Consider the following 18849-nt stretch of genomic DNA (forward strand, 5'->3'; position numbering starts at 1 on the left):
ATGTAAAAAAAAAGGAACTGACATTTGGAACATGTACAAACTGCAATCCCACTGAACAGAATGGAATTTTAGCAAGACGTAAATGTAACCAATTCCATACTCAACACAGAAGCAATGCTGAGAATAAAATGTCTTAACTACTTTTTTATTGATTCACTTGAGTTCCCCATGTGTTTCATCTCATTGAAAAAAAAAACAAAACAAAACAGTGTTTCTAAAGTTCTTGGATTTTTGACTTTAAGTTGCACATTGGCAAATCTATTTTTATGTATACCTTTGATTCTTACATTAAAACAGAAGTCACATGTTTAAAAATAACCACTCCTTAAAACAAAAGCAGTTATCAATGTTGTTTACAATACAAATCCTGAAGACATTTGATTACATTAAGATTTAGTAGTCTAAAAAAGAATGCGGTACATTATACTAAATTCTGGCAACAAAGTGTGTTTACTCACAAGAAAATTCCAATTCTTCCCTGGTTTTATAAAGACCAATCTATTTCTCACATGTTATAACTCTATTCAACTGAATTATGATTTAAAATGCAGAGTGATAACAACTACAAAATATAAATACAAAATGCTAAGAAAAGTTTAACATGTAAAGGAAAATGTCTCATGCATTATAATTTTTTTAATCCAGCATAAAGGCAAATGTGGTTTTTCAAAATGCAGCCCACATTCAATCACAGGAAAAAATTCAGTCAAGCCACCTAATATACAGACTTTACAGATTTATTTAAATTTATGTTCTAAATTCCAGTAACAAAAGTCTACCTAACAATTAGAGTTAACATCAACTAAGATCTACAAACCACAAACATTTGCAAGCCAAGTTAGAGCATGCATTTCTCTCTGAAAGAAAAGAAGCCTGACGTTTAGTTAAAAGGCAGGTAAAAACAACTATGAACTTTCTTTAAATAGCTTATATTTAAAGTAATGTAAGTGTACATTATATTTATAATATAGGGCAATATATGTTTTACCAACTATACATGCAGACTATACTGTGTGGTAAAATGATTCAACAACTTAAAAAAGAAAAAGAAAAAAGATCCAAAATATCCATTTAAGCTGGAGAAATCACAAATCAAACCTCTCCCTGCAAGTCATGTGAGGCTAACCTGAAAATAAATCATAAAATCTCAGTACTTAAATCCTAAATTAACACTCTAATTTGGGTTTATTGTTAACAATTTACACTATTCTTTTCTTTGGGTTAAAAAAGATTTTTTTTTTAAGAGCCAGCTTTTGGAATCAGCAATGTAACTTCAAGTCCTGCCCTCTGACAGCCAGAAAGGTTGCTTTTTAAAAAAAATATTGATAGTTCTCAACACCAACACCCTGGAGATAATAAATTTCACAACTCACTGGGTTAAACTGCTCTAATGCAATGGAGCTAGTAAAATACATATATCTGTTCTTAAGAAAATTTACAAAACTAACAATTTTTTTCTAGAATTATAAAAGATAAAAATCTATGAATTGATACTCTAGTATGATCACAGAAAGATAGCAAACTAAAGTCAAGAAGTATGCAGGGAGGGGGCTGTCTGTAACACCCTGCAGTCTCTCTACTTGCTCTGAAAATTCCCATTTAAATACCTTAGAAACCTGTTTTGGTCTTTGCAATTCAGTGACTAGCTTATCACTCACACATTTTTTTTAAGTAAGAAAAACTTGTTTTCTTTTTAGACTATCCTGTAAGAGATTACTTGATGGTGGTTCCTATCAAGTAACAGAGGGCTTGAGGGAGAGAGGGTCAACTACTTAGAAGCCTTTGGAAATTTCAGAAAGACATCTGGCAGTTTTGTATTTTATTCCTCTTCCTCCTGCATCTCATTTTCTTTTCCTTTTAAAAATTTCAAGTTGATATTTCACGTAAGATTTGATTAAAATAAGAGAGGCTTTCCAACATTTCCCAACCTAGAAAACTACAAAAGTCAGATGAACTCAGTGCCAGCAATAGAATCACGACATAAATTCAAGCTGAATAGTGGTATGTCACACCCAAAGATGCCCTCACACCTTTCCAAACATGCCCCTTGCTTCACACAGGATCCAATACAATTCAGTTCCAGCCTCAATGTATAAGTTTGCCTGCAGGAGGAGCAGATATCATGCAGGTCCCAGTGAGTTCAAATTACAGCAAAGCCAACAAGATGCACACCCCACCCCACCCCTGCCACTGAGGAAAATAATTCAATGAAGTTTCTTGTTGGATTGTGCTTAAATAAATCACACCATTGCATGAAAGTTTTAGAGGATAGTCAGGAACCAATGAAGGGAAAAGACACGTGTACCTGGCCAGCGGTTTGTTCTGGGTATCCTGGTCCCACTCTCCCACAAGCTCACTTTTCCCTGTAATACAGCAGGTAGTACTTCAGGGGGTCGGGCAATGGGAGGCGCAATACCCTCTGGCGAAGGAAGTTTACTGGTGGCTCAGGCTTGGCCTCCCGTAAGGTCCTCTCTGCCACTTCCCGCCGATCCTCCTCTGCATCCTCACAGCTGGTGTCATCAGAGGGGTTGGAAATTCGACTGGCAAAGACTTCTTTGTCCAAAAAGACAATGGTCTCCATTCGCCGACGACGAAGTCGCCTTCTTTTAAACATAGGTGTGCTCTTCAGTCCACCTCCTCTGGTGGCTTCCTGGCGCATAGCCCTCTTGATGCTGCCACGGATAGCAAGCCTGGCCAGGTCCTGCAGGCTGCGCACAGCCAGTGGTGCTGTGGACAGGGGTAGAGCCTATGGGCATGGGCAAGGTCAACCCCACACCTAACTTGCTGGAAGAACTTCAAAGAAGGGGAACATTCTAACAAAATAGGAACTAGTGGTCTACTCTGCATGCGTGTTTCTTAAGACATATCCACATATACTAATTCTAACAAAATAGGAACTAGTGGTCTACTCTGCACCATGCGTGTTTCTCAAGGACATATCCACATATACTAATTCTTAACTCTGAAAAGGAAAGAAATACTGTCTAGCCATACATCAGTCAGCAGCAGAATTTGAAACCTTAGGGTTTGTTCTTGCAGACTAGTTTATAACTCAATTTACTCTGCTCAATGACATGATAACATCCACTCAACAATACAGTAATCTATATTTCGAACATCCTTTTATCTATTTTAATAGTTTCATAGTAATTTATATATTATTTTCTGCTAAAGTAGACAAATGAAAATCTAAAACCATTTTAAGGAAAAACAAAATTTCCAAATCACACCAAAGGGAAAAAAAAATGGAAACCAAACACAACTTTAAGCTAACAATAAACACATAGCAGTAATAAGGGTTTTTCTCAAAGTAAAAGGAATTAGAGACCAAGGGTTTAAATACATTAAACAGAAAATCTAAAACCCTTTTTCCCTCCAGTGCACATAACCTTCTCCAAACAAGATGCCACCCTATAGAGAGGACTCTCGTGTTATCTGCAGCATTTGCTACCTAAATCATAAACCCTGCCTAAAGACCACCAGTATCCTCTGCCCTGTAGAAATGCAAGTCTGTAGACCAGGTTCTAACAGCAAACAATACCTCCTCCCTCTTTCAGAGGTACCAACCTTTCTCTCTTTTCCTCTGTCCCTGAGAACATGGGGCTGTGCTCTCTCTTTGGGATGGTTCTGCAGTATCTTTCCCGCATCCCCCAATGTAGCTCAACAAATGACCTGTGGTATATCCTGCTCTCACTAACTCAATTCAAGAAAGACTAGTTCAGCCGGGCGATGGTGGCGCACGCCTTTAATCCCAGCACTCGGGAGGCAGAGGCAGGAGGATCTCTGTGAGTTCGAGCCCAGCCTGGTCTACAGAGCTAGTTCCAGGACAGGCTCCAAAGCCACAGAGAAACCCTGTCTCGAAAAACCAAAAAAAAAAAAGACTAGTTCTAGAACCTCTGCAATTCAGCTGTTTCCCCGAGATGCTAAAAATAGTCCCTCACTGGCTACTGGGCTCCAAAGCATCAACTCTGGCCTACTGAGCTTTCTCTAAGGACTACCAGGAATAGCTGGTTCAGTTCATATCCCTTCTCTATGACTTCTCTTCCTTGGGCCTTATGACACCCCCAAAGGCTCCAGTATCCACTCCGCTTCTCTCTCAGTATGATCCTTGGTTTTATATCTATTCTATGACTTAAAGTAATACAGACCATTTCCCTAAGCTGAAATTTCGTCCCAGTCAAGACAATTCTACCCCACACTTAGCATAGACAATAACATCAATACCTTGGGCTCTCCTGTTGCTCCTCAGAAAGGTCATGTATCCCTGAACCCTTCCTGCTGAGGCTAGTGTAGTCTCAATCTTTGTCTCTTGCCTGATGGGGAAAACCCCAACTTCCTGCCTGATGTCTGCCTCCAACCTGAATACAGGCCACTTAGGAGGATGCTCCAGGCAGTGCATGTCCAAGTTGTTCAGCATCATTGTGGGCTGGCTTTGCTATACGGTTTCTCTTACTTCCTTGGTCTCATTAAAATCAGTGATCTAGGAAAATCTGGGAAGACAGAAACTGCAAATACCCTACCCAGCTTTGGTTAATGCTAACCAAATCACATGAATGTTTATCACTAAACATTCACGGTGAGCATTTGAGAAGGCAACACATATCCAGGCTTGACAAGTCCTCATACAGAAACACTCATTTCTAACCAGATCTTCAAAGTCTTCCAAATGCTCTCATGAGTCCTTGTCTTCCACCAAATCCAGCCACTATGCCAGAAGATCATAGGCCACATTTGTTGAAAGAATAAAATTTCAGAGCACCAGTCTGACAAATTCACCCTCCAAATGATGGCATTGCAGCATCTTCAATAACATCCGAGGCTCTCCACAGCCATACAATGAACTAAAACCCAAACTACACATAAGTGAAGTTTTTCCAACACATCCCACGACAACACCACAGAGTGTATGTCTCTATTGCCTTGGTTTTCCTGGTTCTCTTTTTACTCCTCCTCTCTTAAGGGAATTCCTTCTCACCCTCAAAATCAAGCACAACATAACAACATCTTGTACATGCCTTCTCTAGTCTTTATAAACTCCTTGGTATGTTTCACTGTTAATTGTAAACTGAATTTCATATGACACACAAAGTAGGACAATTTGTTAAATGACTATTACAAATTGAAATGTTTTGTAAAAAATTTACCAAAATGTATTTGTTTTCAATCTATAATAATTCACATTTCTATTATATTTTTCTCCCTCTCTTTCTTGCACACACACACACACACACACACACACACACACACACACATTTTCTAAATGTTTTAAGTGATCAGAAAGCATGATGAATAGTCTTCACTTGGAAATCCTAAATCTTCAAAACTTTGAAATCCTATTTCTGTGAGAACTGTTTAAAATATAAAACATCAGGATGAATATCACCCTATTTAAGCTCCATGCTGAGTCTACATCTTAGAAATAAAAACACAAAGGTTTAGATCATATGAGGCTACCCCAAATTTCCCAGTCGCACAGTAGAACAGGCCCCTCATCCATATTGCTTAAAGCAGCATGAGACAGGTACTATGAGAAAGAGAAAACTGTGTGCAGGTGCCACTACACATTCCCAGCAGGCAAAGCAAACTGCCTGAGATTCCCACATGGCAAAATTAGCTCTTCTGTGAATCTGCTACTTTCAAATGCATGATCAGTAACAACATTGTATAGATTTAAAAGAAGACTAAAATCATCTAAGATGGGTTAAATAGAGAGACTTTTTAAATGCCTAACGTATCTTGTATAATTTGTGGGCTGAAATAAGGGAGGTTAACACTCTTTAATATCAAAGGGATTTTTTTTTTTTGATTTTTCGAGACAAGGTTTCTCCGTAGCTTTTGGTTCCTGTCCTGGAACTAGCTCTTGTAGACCAGGCTGGCCTCGAACTCACAGAGATCCGCCTGCCTCTGCCTCCCGAGTGCTGGGATTAAAGGCGTGCGCCACCACCGCCCGGCCAAAGGGATTTTTTTTGTACTTTTTTTCTACTCTGATTTTAACCAGGCATAAAAGACAGGTAGATGCTTATACTCACGTAGCTGAACAAGTCTGGGTTGTCCTGACTCCGAACGGCAGGGTTGGACCAGAGGGGCAAAGGAAACAGCCAGAATCTTTTTTGTTTCCCAAGCAGAGGGGCCTGTACGTGTTATCTTGGTCAACTATCTCAAAGACAAAACAAGAATATCCAAAGGATTTGGCTACTAGACAACTTACATTTAAGTATAATCGTTTCAATATATGAAATCTAAATATGAAATAGCCTGTCTATATAACACCTAATGTGATGTGAATTACAACTAATAGGAATATATTATTATGCAATGCTTAGCATGAACATACTCAAGCTCCTTAACCTACCTTCTGTTTACAAGAAATACAAATGATAAGCAAGTTAAAGGGCTAGAAGAGAATGAGATAAGGAAGAAAAATTCTTACCAAACAATTTTCTAGGGTTCTTCAAAAGAGTGATCGGGGATAAGTTGGGAAGGGTCTGTCCTCAGTAAAAATAATCAAAGATGCACAATAGCCACAATATTTCAACCATAAAAAACCCTGAATTCTGTGCTGATATGGGATGTCCTTATGTGTATGTGTTGCTTTTACTGGATAATGAATAAAGCTGTTTTGACCAATGGCTTAGCAGAGTAAAGCCAGGCAGGATATCCAAACAGAGATATAGAAAGACAGTAGGCAGAGTCAAGGAGACACCATATAGGAGACAGACGCAAGAACCTCACGGGTAGGCTACAGCCTCGTGGTAATATATAGATGAATAGGAATGGGTTAATTTAAGATGTAAGAGCTAGCTAGGAATACACCTAAGCTACTGGCCAAAGAGTGTTATAATTAATATAGTTTCTGTGTGATTATAAAGGTACAGACTCTGCTTTCAGTGTGCTGCTTTCAGGAATATAGCTACAATAGCATCTGAGGCACAAAACATCTAAGGTGCAAGCCATCTGCACCTGTAACAGGAAGGGAGCAGGAGAGGCCAGACACTACCACCATGTTGATGTGACTTTATTCAACATAAATGTGTCATTTTGGATATCTAAGCAATTGTCCTTACTCTCACTAACTGCACTTCAGAGGTGCAGTGGGATATGTTATCGGATACACAGCAATGTAGATCATCAAAACACTTTATATTATACAATTAGTACCTAAGAATCCAACTTAACAACAAAGTCACATTTGTTTAACATGACTAGACAGTCTGTAAGTAGCCAAGTAAGTCATAGAACTTATAAGTTTATATGCTTATCTTTTCTAAAAACATCTAACTCAGAAAATCATCCACAATTAAGACTCTTTAAAAGGATTAAGCAGCACAATATATAAAAAAAATATCTAAAGATTAATCATATTCAGGGATAACAGCAGAAATATTCTTTCAGAAAATTTTGAAGATTAAAAAAACGTGTATGTGTGTGTGCAAAGGTCTGTGCATGAGTGCCAGTGCTCTCAGAGTCCAGTACAGATCATCAGAATCCCTAAAGCTGGAGTTACAGATCTTCATGAGCTCAGTTACTTTGTAAGAACAGTATGTTCTGGGAGGGGGGAGGAGTGGGAGGCTGGGAGGAGGAGGAAATATTTTTTTTCTCAATAAAAAAAAAAGAGAGAATAAAAAACAATATAATATATATTGTATATATGTTTTGTTTACAATATATTGTAAATATATACATATTATTTACAATAAAAAAATCAAATGAAAAAAAAGAAGAACAGTATGTTCTTAACCGTTGGGCCATCTCTTCATCACCTAGAATCTTTTTTTGTTTTGTTTGTTTGTTTAAGCAGAGGGTTTTTTGTTTTTGTTTTTTTTGTATTGCCCCGGCTATCCTGGAACTCGCTCTGTAGACCAGGCTGGCCTCCAACTCAGAGTTCCACCTGATAAAAGGCATGCACCACCACCACCCAACTACCCAGAAACTTTCTTTTTAAAGGATAGTTTCTAGCTAGAATGAACATCAAACATTTAAGCATAGTACATAAATGATATGTAAGACCTTAAATAAAACTATAAGCCTGTATTTCATAATCTAGATGAACAGATGGAGATAGTACGAGGATGCCCATCCTTTTCAAATTAACTAGAGCTAAAATGATCTCAATCAAAATTAGTGATACTAAAAGACAAACAAAGCCTTATTAGTCACCTCCCTTTGATAAAAAAAAAAGGCAAATTACTTAGAAAATTAATAAGCAAACATTAAGAACCAAAATTTATCCTATATGTCTTACATAATGTATACTTCAGGGGGACCAAATCAGTAATAAGCAGTTTTCTCTTTATCAAAGTTAACCAGCACCTAAATACAGAAAAAATGAAGGAATTTAAATGTATTATTCTATAGTTCTTAATGAAACAATGGATCAGGCTACTATCATTCTACAAGGATGAGTAAACAGAGAGGCTGCTTGTGCCTACATACTTAAGTAGAACTTATCCTCAAGATCCAAGGTTTTTAACATCCAAGCAATTATATACTAAAAATATTCAGAAATAATTGTCTACTTCTGAACATGTACAGATTTTCTGCTTGTCATTATTCTGGCAACACAATAACTATTTATATAGTACTGATTGGTGTGGGAGAATTGTCTGTATTCTGTCAATCATGTTATAAGTAAACGTTGATTGGCCAGGCAGGAAATACAGGCAGGAAAACCAGACAGGAAGAAGAAATGATGTAATGAGAACAGGAGAATTCTGGGAAGGAGGAAATTGATTCCTCCCACTCCTGCCTAGACCACCGAAGCAGCAGGATGTAATCTGCCCCACTGTAAAAAGGTATTGAGCCACATGGCTAACATAGATCAGAAAAATGGGTTAATCAAGATGTGAGAGTAAGCCAGTAAGAGGCTAGAGCTAATGGGCCAATCAGCTTATAATTTATGGAGACCTATGTGTGATTTTCTTTGGGGCTAAACAGTTGTGGGGTACTGGGGAAGACAAAGACCCCAACAAACAAGCAGACTGGCCCTCCATGTTACAACTGATACTCTATCAGACATTACAAGTAATCTAGAGGGATTCTGAAGCACACAGGAGGATGTGTGTAGGCCATATGCCACTATCACATGACATGATTTTATAAAAGGATCTGAGGCATCTCCATATTTTGTCACCATGAGTGGAAGAAAGTGATCTCAGAATGAATCCTTTGTATACTGAGGGCAAATGTCTATTTTTAATACATGGATTATATTCTTTTGTTCTCCTCCATCAAAATATGACAAAGGTAAACTCTACCAAGCCACTAGATATAATTACCAATAGGTAGAAAATACAAAGGACAGAAGAACATGCATCTATGGACTGAAAAGTCCAGAGTGTAGGAAAACACTACGAGACCAATAACCTACTCTCCTGAATAAATCAGTTGTAAAGAAAATATGAAAAAGAAAACCAATAGATTAAAAAATAAGAAGGAAAACTGAGCTAGGAAAATAGCTCAGTTGGTAAAGTGTTTGACATGCAAACAGGAGAACCAGAGTTCCAACCATCAGCACTCAATTAAACATTAAGGCAGATGGTGTGATCCACCTGTAATCCCAACAGTCAGAAGGTGGAGACAAGGAATCCACACAGCAAGCTGGCTAGCTAGATTAGGCAAACTGGTGAACTCTGGTTTCAAGTGAGAAATCCTGCCTCCATACATAAGGTGGAAAGCAATCAAAGAAAATACCAGATGTCAATTCTCTGGCCTCCACATGCACATGACATGCATACCTGCACACTGGCAGATATACGTGGCCACACACATGTGAATACTCATACATAAACACACATACCTAAGACATGCATCAACCAAATGCAACTTTTAAATACCAAAATGATATACATTCAAAATTAAATGACTTAAAATTACATTCATGACCTCTTTTAAGTAAAGCATTGTAAGTTACAAGACAATCTATACAAGAAAATTTTGGAAAAGGGAAAAATGTGTAAAATACTTTCCATCAAGTATTGAGCAAGTAGACCATTAGAAGACAACAAAAACAACAAAGGGAGCTAGGATGAAGATGAAGAGAAGGAAGAAGAGGAGGGAAGGAAGAAAATTAGTGGTGAGAAGGAAAAAAGAACAAAGAGAACAAATCTAAGAGAAAAAGGAGGTAAGGGAAGGTTCAGACATAGCACCTAGGGTTTGGAAGACCTAGGCATATCCATCCTGCCCTCGGTTAATAAAACGGCAGAAGCTATTGCAAAAGTAGTACAGATAAACTGACTGTGAAGGAGAGTATACACAACATCAGCTGTGTAGAGAACCTGACCTTCTCTTCCAAGGGCATGACAAGGATCCCTCCAACTTTAAGAAGATTCTTCATGTATTCTTCATGTTCTTTCTGCACAGCTGCTCCACAATACACACGATCATACTGACAACAATCTGGAGCAATCTCTAGGCAATTGCCAGTTACAAACAAAGGTTCACAGAAGTCAAATCTGCGAAGAAAGAAGTTTTCTGTAACTATATGTGTCATTGCAACAAGTGCATAAAACAAACTTGTGCTTACCATAGGTTATGTTTTAATTATAAAATCACAGACAAGGAAACACTTTCTGGATCCAGGAGCTAGAAGCTGTATTACTATATAAATAGATCCTTAGAAATTACAAACAAAATAAAATGAAAGTGAATGTTCCAACATGATCTAAATATAAAGCAACAGCAGCCATCAGTTTTCACTGTTTTTACAATGTGCAACACCACATTCAGTTGCATGACAAGCAGATTTTGATTATTTCAGTGTGTGTGTGTGCATGCATGTACCGCATGCATGCATGAAAACTTCAGAGGACAACTTGTAGAAGTCAGTTCTCCTTTCACCAGGTGGTTCCCAGAGATCAAATTCAGATCATCACTCTGGGCAGCAAGTTCCTTTACCTACCCTGAGCCATTCTGCCAATCCCAACAGGAAGTTTTAAAGAGCACTTTCTCTTTTTGGACAGGCACTCTCTACTGTCTAGCCTTGAGACTGACATGTAGACCAACTTGCTCAAACTCACAAATATCTGCCTGCCTCTGTCCACACCTACCAGCAAAAAAAAGCACTTTTTATTCTCTGAAACTCCCATTCTTTAAGAAGTTTAGTGCATGTTTTAAACACTAAGAGCTACTTACATAAACTGTTCAAAAACAAACATAACTATTCTATTGTAGAAACTATTAGGTGATAAAAGTTTTCTATACTGGAATATGAAAACTGAATAAAGTTTTTGTTCCCTTCTCTTACTATACTGATGAAAAGTTAATGTAAGTGTCATAAGTTATAAAACACAAAGCTGGCTGGAAAATGGTGGCCCACACCTTTAATCCCAGCACTTGGGAGGCAGAGGCAGGAGGATCTCTGTAAATCCGAAGCCAGCCTGGTCTGATTTCCAGTGTAGTCAGAGCTGTAAAACAGAAAAACCATGTCTCAAAAAATAAAAAAACAAACAAACAAAAAGCTGCCCAGGTGTGGTGGTGCATGCCTTTAATCCCAAAACTCAAGAGACAGAGGCAGGTGGGTTTATATAAATTTAAGGCCAGCCTGGTCTACAAAGTGAGTTCCAAGATAGCCAGGGCTATGTGAGGATACTTTTTCTCAAAAAACAAAGAAATAAAATAAAATAAAAACCATAAAGCCCTTAAGACTAGAGAATATTAAAATAGTACAGTAACTAGGGTAGATACACATATAACCTGGGATCATCTCATCATACTTTGTTTATTGATCAATGCATATTAAACAGGCTTTTTCTATCTATCATTAACACCCTTAGTTGAACCAATGGGTTGCATCTGACCATACTTGTCAAAACTATCACTTGTTCTGATGAAGACATCCAGTTTCTGCTTGGCATACTCAGTCACATCTGAATGAAGCTCCACCCCATGGTTCACACCAAAAGGACCTGAAAATATTGAGAATAACAAAGCTCTTAGAATAGGAAAAGAACCCTTGTTCATTTGTTTTTCTGTACTTTACTAATTACAACACAGATAATTATGTAATGTATAATTACAGAAATTCACGAGGTTTTAAGGTCTCAGCACATTTGTGGCTCTAAATCACTCAGGGAGTCTTTCTATTCATTAACACAGTATTTGTTTTGATGCCTGGACTTTTCAAACATCAAAAGAACAATTTTTTAAAAATTGCAAATTGAAAAAAAAAGCAAGAGAAAAAGAAATTTTTCTGAAAAATTTAAGAAGAAATCTATATTTACAAATAAAACTTATATTAGGCTTTATCTATATCTCACAGCACTTTCATTATCACTACTGGCGGTATCGAGTGGCAGTGTCTCCAGACTTACTCTCTTCACAGGCATTAAGGCACACTCTGTGTGTGTGTGTGCGCGCGCGTGGGGGGGGGGGGAGTGTGTGCGCGCACACACATACGAGTATCCATAGCACAGAGATCAACATTAGGTATCTCCACTCCCAAAGTTACTGTTTGAGACAGATTCCCACTCAGCTTAACTGGCTGGCCAAGAAGCCCCTAGAGCCTATCTCTGTTTTGCAGCACTGAGATTACAGGCACACACTGTTGCACTTGGCTTTTTATGTATTCTGGGGATTTAAACTCAAGTGTTCATGGTTGTACAGCATCTCCTAAGTTCCCAGGATCTTTTCATTAGCATTTCTAATCTAGGTGGCTTTATTATCTATTCCCCCCAACAAAAACCACTACCTTAGTCAAGGTAAAACTTTTCAGGTAAAATCAAGCAAGTCAGAGGAATAATAAATAATCTGGGCCTGTGTACTTTTCTTAAAGCATGGAAACCACGTCTCAATCAAAGACAAATTAAGATTAAAAATCATTTCAATTGAGAAGAAAAACAAGCAACATCTAAAATCTTTGCCCCAATATACATTTTACACAAGGCAGGAATTCAATAGCTCTTTGGTTGATAATCCTGATAATAATATCAGAAATAGCCATATTCATACATACATTCTACAACTTATAGAGAATACAGCCTAAATGACTCCAAACATGATAACCTAAGAAATCCCTTCCATCTCTGAAAATGCCTTAAAAATACATAAACTTATTACTCCTTTAGTAGCAAACAACAAAACAGAAACAGCTACAATGAACTTCAACTACCAAAGGATTTTAATGACAGTGGAAAAAAGAGCAAAAGAATGATTAGATTAAATTAAGAAATCACATAAAGTCAAGATTTATACACTTTTGCTGTTTTCCATCATTCATAGCAGAATGCAGCAGCACAGGTAAGAGGAGACAAAGAAATGGAAACCCCCCACTTACAACTCATCAGTCATCCACCACCTGTAGCTAAGCTTCAGGCAACTGATAGGAGGTTCATGGTCTTCACCAGGGGATGCAACCAACCCACTACATTTTCTATCTCAAACGATAGACATTGTTCTAACGCAGAGAGGACTCAAGCTCCGTATCCACACTCACCTAGAATGAGGCCCACCATGGAGCTGAGGTAGCCAGTACCACTGCCCAAATTGAGAAATGAGAGCCCAGGCTGCAGATCCAGAGCCTCCATCACCTCTGAGTAGATGCAAGGAGCTGAGAGATGAATGTTTCCATGCTTCCATGCCAAGTCTTTGTACGCATTTTCTTTAAATTCTTCAAGGTAATAATCTGCTCGATCGATAGCTCGGAAAGCCTGCTCTACTAAGTCCGTCCGGATGTACTGGGCTTCCTTCAAATTGTCAATGAGCTCATCGTTGTCCTCACCAGCACTCACAGCACCGCCCATGTTCAAGATTACAATCAAGCAAGACTACAATTAAAACATTAATAACTATTTACATTAAAGTCAAGAGCAAAACAATAAAACCTCTAAACACATGTTATTTTTCACGAATATAATAATAAATATGAATGTAATAAAGACAGAAGTATCTTTTGTCAATAACTGCTTCACCCTCCAAGGATGCTGGTATTGGGAGCGGGGATTACAGGGCCAAAGGAATGGTTCAGTGGGTAAAGTATTTGACACAGAGCCAATAACATTAGTGCATTCCCCAGAACCTACATAAAGATGAGAGGAAAGAATCCAACACCACTGGGTTGTCCTCTGATCTCCTCATCCACACAATGGCATGTGTGAGCCCACACACACCATAATTTTTTTAATTAGGAAAAAAAAATCCTAGTACCACTAGAAAGTTAAGTCAACAGCAAATAAGCCATTTGATGTTTGACTGACTCAATTTTTAAAAAAAAATTTACATTTATTATTTGGAGGATATGTCTATTGCACCACAAAACACAAGTGGAGGTCAGAGAACAATTTGCAGGAGTGATCTCTAGGGATCCTACGGTACCTTTACCCTTTGAGCCATCCTGAAATTCAAATTTAATGGTATCCCAATGTTAACTAGGGCATTACATCTCAACGTACACACAAACTCATCCACAACAAGCAATCCATCCAACCTGACTTGGTTACTCTGATGTTTAAACTGTAGGTAAAAATATCCACAAAACTTTCTTCCCAAATAGAACACACTGTGATAAATACCTAATTGTAACAAACATAAAATCAGTTTCAAGGCTAACGTTTAGCAGAGAAGTTGTCCCTGCCAGCACTGTGTGTCCTACATCCCTAACACAACTTCCCCTCACCTCTAAGAAATATACCTCTTATCTTTTCCCACAGTGTCTTGCTGAAGAAAGCATTCCTTTTAGGTCCAATTACTAATATACAATATGCCCTGGTAAGTACACAGAGAATATTTTTTACCCTGAAGAAGTCTTTTTCTTCGTAGAAAAATAATATCCTCCCCAGTTTTATACTGACCTTGGGTGACTTTTCCAAACTAATGACTTTATTTCTTACAAGGTGGTGATGCTGGTATAAACTGCTGAAGACTATGGGGTCACAGGAAGATCTGTAGACTTTCTGAATCAAAACAGCCTCCTGTTCAGGAGTTCAAGGTCATCTTTAGTGAGTTCCAGGCCAGCATGGACTACATAAGAACCTGTCTCAGACCAGGTGGTGGCACATGCCTTTAGTCACATCACTCAAGAGGCAGAGACAGGAGGAGCTCTGTGAGTTTGAGGCCAGTCTGGTCTACAGAGTGAGTTCCAGGACAGCCAAGGCTACACAGAGAAGCCCTGTCTAGAAAAAGAAAAAGGAAAATAAAAAAAAGAAGAACCTCAATAACAACAAAACTACTATGGTTCCCCTCCCCTCTCAGTCTTCTTTCTGGAACACTAGAGACAACCACTATACACATCCATGTGCACAAATGGTAACAGCGCTGCCTGGAAAACTAAGCCTAGAAATGAAGATACCACTCTGACATCTTAAGACAGGTGAAAAACTATGTCTTGATACATATTTGTTTCCATTTTATGACAAAATAGTCCATCTTCATAATCAAGACAAATAATATTTTTCAACTCATGATTCAACTATTGAAATTTCATCTACTTCTAAAGTAGATTCGGAGCTCTTTCCCCCAGCTGTAACTAGTCCTTAATGCTAATACGGCTGGGCTTAATCTTGGATAAGTCACTTAGTTCTACTGCTACACTATCAATCTAACAGGGTCACCTTAAAATTGGGACACTAGTTGAAAATAGAGTAACGTATTTATATGCTTACAAGCCAATCTAGGAAAGAACCTTTAAAAACCACATAGCTACTGAATCAAGAAAGCCATCCTCTTCACCCTGAATATGTCACTCTGCCACAGTTCCAATATTTAACAGTTTCTAGCAGGTACCACAAACCATGTTAGATATGTTTCATTTAGTACTAGATGTTTATCTTACTGAACTTTTCCTCACATGAAAGCGTATTCCATATTAAAATAACAGAATTTCGCCAGGCGGTGGTGGTGCATGCCTTTAATCCCAGCACTTGGGAGGCAGAAACCAGTCTGGTCTACAGAGTGAATTTTAGGACAGACTCCAAAGTTACAGAGAAACTGTCTCAAAAAAACAAAAAACAAACAAACAAAATAAACAAACAATTTCAGTAAGAATAGCAGCCATCTTTCTAACAGTTACCACCATCCAGTCAGCACTACACTAAACATCTAAAGGTGGAGTAAGCTAGCTGGTCTTAGTTACTGCTGCTCAGTCACAGACTGCAAGAGGAGTGTGGTGAAAACCAGCACTGTTTAGCCAAAGGCTTTTGTTTTGTGCACATCAAGGGTACAGATGTTAAAGACTCACAAGAGAACAACATTCTTTGTTAATTTCTTGTTAATATTTTCATAATCAAGTATAATGTGCATTTTACTGGTAAACTGTTCTGTGCTGTTTAAGCTTGTTCAAAATGGATGATGAAAGCAAGGCCTCTCTTGTACCAACTCTAGCATATTTGTTTCCAGTGGTCTCCAAATGTTCTCCAAAATACCTTTTTCTAGGGCTGGATGGGCACCTAATTCTATGAATGGAGGAAAGAAAGAGCAAAACAACCCAGGAATAAAATACTGTGTCCTTGATAACGACTAAAACGCTAACCATTTCCAAGACTATCATTTATCAGATGGTATAAAAACGCCTCAGTAGGAACAGGAAGCCAGAAATTCAGCCATGGAAACCTCACCCACGGAGCAAAAGTTGGCTTGAGAATCCAGATGACCACTTCAACTTCTCCAGTCATCTGCTTCTTGCTATTCTTTAAAAAACAGACAAACAAACAAACAAAAAAACAACTGGAAAGCCTCACCTGGGTCTCTCAATCAAGAATTCCAAATGGCTGCTTCAATTAGGACTTTTCCAGATGATTTCTGTCATTATCTTTTGTTTGTTCCCTCAATGGCTACTCGAGTCATCTCTATTAAATGTGAGTACTAAATCTGATGATGTTTTGCTATTTTTCTTCTACTGCTATCACTACTCACTACTTCTCTTACTTTTGCTTGCTATATACTTATTAAATTTACTCATTTAAAACAGAAAGCTGGCTGGAGCTATTGTAGACTATGTTCCAGATCAGATAATTCTCTAGACTACACAGAACACCAAGGTAGCCCTATCTGTCGCTATTGTTGGGGAGCAGGTAAACAATGATAGAGTCTGATGTCTGATACTTAATATTATCTTTGTCTGACAATCTAAAGTTGCTTTGCATGGAAGCATCAATTTCAAAAAAACAAAAACAACTTTGACACATCCTCACCAAACCAAATAGTATTGTTGCAACAGAATGCAATACATTGAAGGTGAAGAATCATTTTTAGGAGGCTGTCCTTCCCTCACTACACTACATACTTTACGACTTGCTGTAATGCTTCTTACTCAGAAGCGATTAGCGCAGGCCAACAGAACAGAAAAACAGGGAAACACTGAGCAGCAGCAGCACAGAAGGATTCAAAATGGATAGTCACAATACAAGAGAAGGTGGAGTAAGGGGGTTCTGTGTCACTTCTTTTGCTTGTTTTTGTTTTTTGTTTTGTTTTTCAAGACAGGGTTTCTCAGTGTAGCCTTGGCTGTCCTGGAACTTGCTCTGTAGACCAGGCTGGCCTCAAACTCACAGAGATCCACCTACCTCTGTGCCACTGCTGCGCCCCCCCCCCCCCCCGCCCCAGTACTAAGATTAAAGGCGCGCACCACCACCACCTAGCAGGATGTCACTTCTTAAGCGGCTATCTTGCTGAGCAAATGAGTCCCAAACCGTCACCCTGCCAGGAGAATGATGGGAATAACTGAGGCTTCTTACCTTGAAACCCAGAACTCTTGGAGGGTATGCATTAAGTGCATACGATTTGCTGTCTGATTCTGAAGGAAAGCTTGAATAGACTGGGGACAATTCCTACTGTATTATGCATAAAAAAAGCCTTGGCACTACCAGCAAGGTCTCAGTGAAGGATGGAGAAAAGCCAGGGCCAAGGGAGAGGCCAAACCCCACCACTTCAATTCTCTCTACATACAATCAGTGCTGCGCCTCTTTAAACACCTCGTTCTTGAAAGACAGCCTACAAACACCGGAATGGAGCCTACTTTAGTCATGTCTTCGCTAACGAGAACAGAGAACAGTGCAGGCAGATTGAGTTGGTGACTGAGGCACAGGCCTAATAAAAACCAAACAAAGGAACCAGGCCCCTGCAAATTTTCTCCAGCTATTTTAGACCTTTCCCCAGTCGGGTCCATTCTTTTCTCCTTTGCAGGACACTCTGCCTTCTTTCAAATAACCATTCAAGGTGGAATTTGTTTCAAACCTTGGCAATGCCCGACTTGCCCTTGAGCTAATTGCAAACGTTTTCTACTTAATCAGAAATAGGCTGTAGATCTAGAGCAAACATATCCTAGAGTTAGCAACAGGCAGTGGGGGGCGGGGGGGATACGCTGGAGGGGAGGTGCTGGGGGACGATTTGGTGGGGGGGGGGGGTGCTGGGAGGGAGATGGGGAGAGAGGCAGGCGCTGGGGCTAGAAACTCAGAAGATGCTAAGAGACGCAGACGCTAGTGAACCGGTAACCAGAGGTGGAGAACTAGTACAGAGGGAAGGGCCGAGGGGCAGCAACAGCTCTACCTCGGCGCTTAGCGGCTCTCGGGTTTAGACTCCGACAGCAGTTCTTTGGACGCTTCGTTCGCTTTCACACCAACCTCGGCCGCTGTAAACATCCGCTGCTGCCTCTGCGCCTGCGCGCGCTATAGCGGAACTGAGCATGTGCAGTTGGAGGAGCTCTTAAAGGGGTAACAGCTCTGCCCCAGAACCCGTCTTTTTCTCACTCCCTGGTTTGAATTCCTTAGTGGGTCCCTGAGTCAGTGGCTACTACGTAGTCTCAGAGTAGGTCCCTGGCCTAGTGATATGAGGGGATGCAGGCGTGTTGGCGGTGGGGAAAGTCTTTTGTCTGGACACCTCCCCCACAGCAGAAAAGGCCGGAGTAAAGAAACACTGATAGATTGG

The 18849-nt window shown here is 39.2% G+C and overlaps 1 protein-coding gene across 4 annotated transcripts; it reads right to left on the minus strand.

Annotated features, from left to right (window-relative positions):
- Positions 1 to 124: 124 nt before the first annotated feature.
- Positions 125 to 18579, minus strand: Pcmtd2 (protein-L-isoaspartate (D-aspartate) O-methyltransferase domain containing 2). 4 transcript variants are annotated; one of them, XM_041641785.1, is made up of 6 exons: positions 18472 to 18579; positions 13430 to 13760; positions 11801 to 11903; positions 10280 to 10451; positions 6030 to 6153; positions 125 to 2727 (listed from the first exon to the last, which is right to left on the minus strand). In XM_041641785.1, exons 2-6 carry the CDS (start codon positions 13734 to 13736, stop codon positions 2354 to 2356), a joined length of 1080 nt encoding a protein of 359 aa, XP_041497719.1. In that variant the 5' UTR covers positions 13737 to 13760; positions 18472 to 18579; the 3' UTR covers positions 125 to 2353. The 4 variants fall into 4 exon arrangements, with proteins under 4 accessions (XP_041497719.1, XP_041497718.1, XP_041497721.1 ...); XM_041641784.1 differs by lacking the exon at positions 18472 to 18579 and adding an exon at positions 14784 to 14935; XM_041641787.1 differs by having other exon boundaries at positions 2461 to 2727; positions 6030 to 6157.
- Between the last annotated feature and the right edge of the window lie 270 nt (positions 18580 to 18849).

Source organism: Microtus oregoni, unplaced genomic scaffold, assembly GCF_018167655.1.
Source record: "Microtus oregoni isolate MIOR12 unplaced genomic scaffold, Mior012 000071F_ref0000514, whole genome shotgun sequence".
NCBI lineage: Eukaryota > Metazoa > Chordata > Mammalia > Rodentia > Cricetidae > Microtus > Microtus oregoni.